The 5,425-nt window shown below is 45.8% G+C and overlaps 2 protein-coding genes across 2 annotated transcripts in view; one reads left to right on the top strand and one right to left on the bottom strand.

The window, feature by feature from the left end:
- T265_10485 (hypothetical protein) overlaps positions 1-5,425 on the bottom strand; it is a gene marked incomplete at both ends in the record, with an annotated part of 26,066 nt that overhangs the window by 13,619 nt on the left and 7,022 nt on the right. The window contains 2 exons of the mRNA XM_009176866.1: positions 1,384-1,514; positions 4,292-4,487. Of these exons, the coding sequence (XP_009175130.1) occupies positions 1,384-1,514; positions 4,292-4,487 (327 nt within the window). The remainder of the gene's footprint in view (positions 1-1,383; positions 1,515-4,291; positions 4,488-5,425) is intronic.
- T265_10483 (hypothetical protein) overlaps positions 4,650-5,425 on the top strand; it is a gene marked incomplete at both ends in the record, with an annotated part of 28,696 nt that continues 27,920 nt past the window's right edge. The window contains one exon of the mRNA XM_009176865.1: positions 4,650-4,784. Within this exon, the coding sequence (XP_009175129.1) occupies positions 4,650-4,784 (135 nt within the window). The remainder of the gene's footprint in view (positions 4,785-5,425) is intronic.

Raw genomic sequence — 5,425 nt, 5'->3', positions numbered from 1 at the left:
TACCATTCGTTCTTGTAGCACTTCGCTCACTGGCCATCACCCACACTCTTTCTCCATCCATCGAATGGGCCAACAGGGTCAATCCATCTCCCAGTCTCCTAACCATCATTCCGCGTCTAAATTATCGCCCAACAGAATTAATTCCCTCATTAAAATCTAAGGCAAATGCTGTGGGACGCCGACCCTTTGTTTCTATCTCTCCATCCAAAATCAATTTTACATCACTAATATGAATAAATAGCAACAGAAGGTAGAAAACGGAGCCAATCAGGTCTGGGTCATGCGTCCAAGGCAAGCTGATAGCTTGTGTCAAGATTTTTGTGCACACCAGCTGGATTGGTACTGACGAATTGACGTGGCCTCACTGAAAGTCGACTTTTTTGAGTTGAAGTAAACCGCTAAGAGCTGCACTGTGGACAGAATGTTTTTGGCGATCGATGGTACATGTTTTCCAGTCTCAACTTGCAGGCCATCAGTCAGTCGATTAGCCACCTGGCTCAAGTGAAGAAGCGAATATTCCGAGACGTGTTCGCATAAGCATTAACGGAACAGATATGAGCAGATATGGCAGTCATGAGTTAGTGGGGATGTTTGAGGAGGAATAAAATCCAAAGTAGCCTTCTTTTCTTGTCCTGAACCACTGATGACCTGCGCAAGCGAACTGGATACTGCTGACTGCAGTTGTCACCTCGAGATTCGATCCTAGAGCAACGATGCCACCCGGATTGGTGACAAAGCGTTTGCAATCTAACTGCTAAGCTCGGCCAACAATACAACCAGGATACACGATAAGCTCAATCCAGTCAGTCAAACAGTGACGGACTCCGTGAACTGCCAGAGAAAATTTCATTGGTGGAGAACTGCGAATTTTACGTTGAGTGCTCCAACTGAGTTAGCAGTTCATTCGTAGACTATCCAAAGCAGATCACGACAGTAAACCACTCGAGGACGATGTGTGAAGTACAACAACCGTGAGTTGGAATTGTGGGCTGGCTATTGCTCCACAGCGAAATTTCAGATAAGTGAACCCCAGTGTGATCCTCAGAGTTAAATCTGCTATGAGGCCCTTTCCTCAGTTTGTATTTAACAATCCGGCCCAAGCGATAACAGATCGGAAGTTGAATTATGAATAATTCACTTCAGCGAATCATTTGCATGAACGGGCTGACAATCGGGACGGAGCTTACGCACTCAAAAGTAGGAACTTGGCATCAGGCTTACGCGCAGTCACGAGGTATTGGGAGTGAGATGCTACCGAAGAGCTGAGGCCTAGAGGTGTCATTTAATAAACCAAAATCAACCAGATCTGGTGAGAAGTTGGCGCAGTAACATCTTGGTGACTGATTGAATCACAGCAAAGTCTACTAAACCACCATTACTCACCTGCAAACGAGGACGTTGCCCGATTCTAGTCGCGCCTGGTGGATGAAATCATTGCTCTCGGCCACACGACGAAACAGACTGCGATCATCGCTTTCAAGCATCACAATTTGCAAGTATTTCCGACTTGCAGACTGATCAAACACAGAGGAAGTGAAAGGATGTAGGAAGCGTGGACGATGGATGAGACATCAACATCACTTCGTTGAAAAACAAGGGAGACAATCAGTCAGTTACACATGTAAGGGGGAACGAAAAGCGAAAACAGAATTAGCTGACGGTTACAGTAATGCAGAGTTGGAAAAAAACAATATAGGACCTGAGTGTCTTCAAAGAAGTCTGTGCCACTTGGGTCCGGAACAAGGCGAATAGACCTGTCGGAATAACATTTCTGCTTCTGAAAATTGCCAGGCAAGTCGAGGGACAAACAAAATGAAGCGATAAAATTTTCCACATCCATCCGAGCATAAACGGGCTAAACAGAAGCATCAAATTTCCTTTTGAAATCCAAAAGTCTACACATGGACTTAGTCAGTAATCCACTCTCTTCGACTTCCGAGTGACACGAAAGCCACATTGACGAAAACCGACGTAAATGCTTTACTGGTAGCCAAGTTTTTCTGTACTATTTGACCTCAACACTCATACTATCAGTCAATGCATCAACTCACAACGTATCAGATAAAATAAAAATCGATAATAGTTCAGCTGTAGCACCCTTCCGGTGCCTAGCCACCATGCTACCCGAAGGAAGCACGAGGGCTGGGATACTGCCAGGTTGCCCAAGCCCAAACAGGGGAGAGGTCGGGTTCTAACCACGGACCTTCCGGTCCGTTAATTCGCGCTCTAACCATTGAACCATCTCGCCCCTCCCCTCAACGTGTTAGTATATCATCCAAGCACGCAGCTTCCTGTCGGTATACGGAATTGTAAGAAATACCTGTGGACAGCAAGCAACCTTGTCATATCCCCACGAGAGAGTGCATTTATCCTCAGTAAAGGATTAATTATCGCCGTGGCCAAACTAGCACGGGGTATTCCATAGCCCTCGAAACATAGCTGACGAAGATTGGAATACCATCACATCACGTGACTTGGTGGATAAAATCAGTTTGGAGATCTAGAGACCAGAATGAATGCGTAAGGATCTCGTGATGCCGGTGATATTCACATTAGATGGCGTCACCGGGCCCATGTAACTAAAGAAATGTTCTGCCGTCTCTTTGTGGATATACAGAAGAGCCACACTTTAGAAAAGTCCAGTAACGCGAATTTCACTCGCCTCTGATCCCCCTTGACCGAGTTCATTGGGATGTGACTTGTGCAACCAACGCCTTCAACCGTTAGGCATGTGCAGTAACTTTGACAAGGCTGCTGAAACCGGTGCATTGTTCCACTGAATCCGGTAGAGCCAAGCAGTAAAGGCAACTCTCCACAGCCATATAAAAAGCCTCTTACTATTAGACTGAAATCCACAGCATGCCAATATTTAATTTGTATCACCATCGGTTATTGTACTACGTTAAAGAAATACGGCAGAGATATTGGAGTTTAGTGGGCTTTATGTCAATAAACTAAATGAATTTAGTAGATAGCACAAAGAGTTTCGTGATCAAAATGCGAATTGCAAATGATTTTAGCCTCTGCTGCAAAGACCGCAGGCACTGATTAGCTGATAGCAATTTGCATAACTCAGTCGAACCCGCAACAATCTAACATCCAAAATTGGGATTAACTCGCAGCAAACACCACGGAACGAAGACCACAGCAAAGAACAATGGAGGAGAATAGGGGACACGACAGTATACGATAGACACAACGCCATCGTGCATGGGGGAGGAGTGAGAAAGATAATGAAATATAGTAACTATCGTTCAGCTGCAGCACCCTTTCGGTGCCTAGCTGCCATGCCACACGAAGGAAGCACAAGGGCTGGGATACTGCCAAATTGCCCAAGCCTAGACAGGGGAAGTCAAGAGGCAGAGGTCGGGTTCGAACCACGGACCTTCCGGTCAGTAAAATCGCGCTCTAACCACTTGGCCCATACCTACATATTCGAAAGGTATGAAAACCATAACAGCGGTCAGCGGCATCGAACTAGAAGCGAACCAAAAGAAACACAACCCAGCTAAGTGGTAGAATAAAATGACACCCATCTTCTAATCCCGAAATTGAACTGAGGGGACCTGGTGATGAGCGAATGCTCAAGTAGTGACTTCTCAATAGTCTACGTAACTTGGTTAAATTTTTCATTTTCTGAACACATTCCCGAAAAAATAAGACACTCGTACAGTTCTCTCTAGGCTGGAGTAATTTGGCGTCTCAACCTTCGTCCTTCTTTCGAGTTGCATGCGGGGTTTGGACAGATGCTCCAGGCCGCGCTGCCATGCTTACTGGCTCTGAGTAATGATTCCAAAGGGAACCCAGATAACCTAGCTATTGAATTGCTGGTTAAGGTGGGAAAAATAATGACAATCGAATACTGAACAGTACTTCGACAATCAGTAGAAGTCCTTTTTTTACAACGTCTGAATCTTATTGCACGAGTTCTCAATTGGAACGCCATTGTTGCATAGACTCAGCCGGACTTCGTTCTAGCCATGTTTTGCACTCCCCCTACAGATGGCTCTGTGGTCAGACTACGATTTCACTGACCGGAAAGTCCGTGGTTTGAGCCCAACCTCTGCCTCTCACATTCCCCTGTCTAAGCTTGGGCGACATGGCAGTATCCCAGCCCTCGTGCTTCCTTCGGGTGGCATGGAAGCTAGGCACCGAAAGGGTGTTACGGTTGAACAAACAGAACCAACACACTATATTACTGTCTTGTGGGACCAAGGCAAATTGTCACCTGTTGAGCAATAACAATAACAGTTTATATCGGAAATTTTAGTGGAACAATGGAGGAACACACCTTCTCAATTTCGTATTTATGGTTCTGGGCGACCAGTATATGAGATATACAGTTTGCGATCAATTCCTCAGCATCCTTGGCATTCTCCAAGCCACCAACATAAAGACCTGGGAGGACCTTTGTCATTGAACCACCCATCACTTTGGCGCACAACAGTGCGGAAACGAGCGGCGAGAGAACGAGAAAATACGCCGCGCTGAAATAAACAATACATGCATATAAAAAAAGAACAGTTCACACGGATCAAAGATTGAGGATAGTCCGATTCACTAGTACTTAAATCTTCGTGATGAGTGATGCATTCTGTATGTTGTTGAGAAGCTTTGAGTACGGAAATACTTCGGGACACGTCCAAAGTATGTCGCAGCAGCCCACGACACGAATTCGCAAGTTGCGGTATCGAGCTGGGTTTTGTCCTGGCCGAGAGTGCATCAACCATATCCTTACCCTGAGGCGAGTTCTTGGAGAGCCCAACTCTTTCAATCATCCCATGGTGAGTGTATTGTATTTCTTAATCTGAAAGCTGTTTCCAACTGTCCATCATCAGAAAATCTGGTGTCTGTTGACCAAAGGGACTCCTTCTAAGTTTATATCCTTTATGCGAGCCCTGTACACGAACTACTGCAGATGTGCACGTGTATACTACAAGCATTCACCTGGGTTCATCACGACCACTGGTGCAAAACAAAGCTATCTTCTCTCACCATTGTTCTTCAAACTTTTTATTAACGTGGTGCCTGCCTCTGAGATCTCGAGGGTCGGAATGCTCCCGGAGCGTTCGCTCATAGTGAGTATGTGGAGAATATTTCTGTTGTTGGATCACACTCCACGAACGTGCAAGTCATTTCAGATGACGTAAGTGATGCAGCCGCATGGTTCGGTGCACGCTTCACAGCCATGCTAGACTGGGGAGATCAGACTCGCAACTCATGCTTGCAGACCAATCAATCAACATGAAAGACATTTATTTTCCTAGGCAGTTGTATGAAACCCGGTGGACCGGGGTATGCCCCAGAAGTTTGTAAACATAATCCGATCCCTATATTCACATACTTCTGGGCGGGTGAGGGTGTATGGTGAGCTCTCCAAAACCTTCCCTACAAAAAGTGGTGTCAGACAAGGATGTCCACTCTC

The sequence above is a fragment of the Opisthorchis viverrini genome (genome assembly GCF_000715545.1).
Source record: "Opisthorchis viverrini unplaced genomic scaffold opera_v5_372, whole genome shotgun sequence".
NCBI lineage: Eukaryota > Metazoa > Platyhelminthes > Trematoda > Opisthorchiida > Opisthorchiidae > Opisthorchis > Opisthorchis viverrini.
This window is presented reverse-complemented; position numbering and strand designations above follow the sequence as displayed.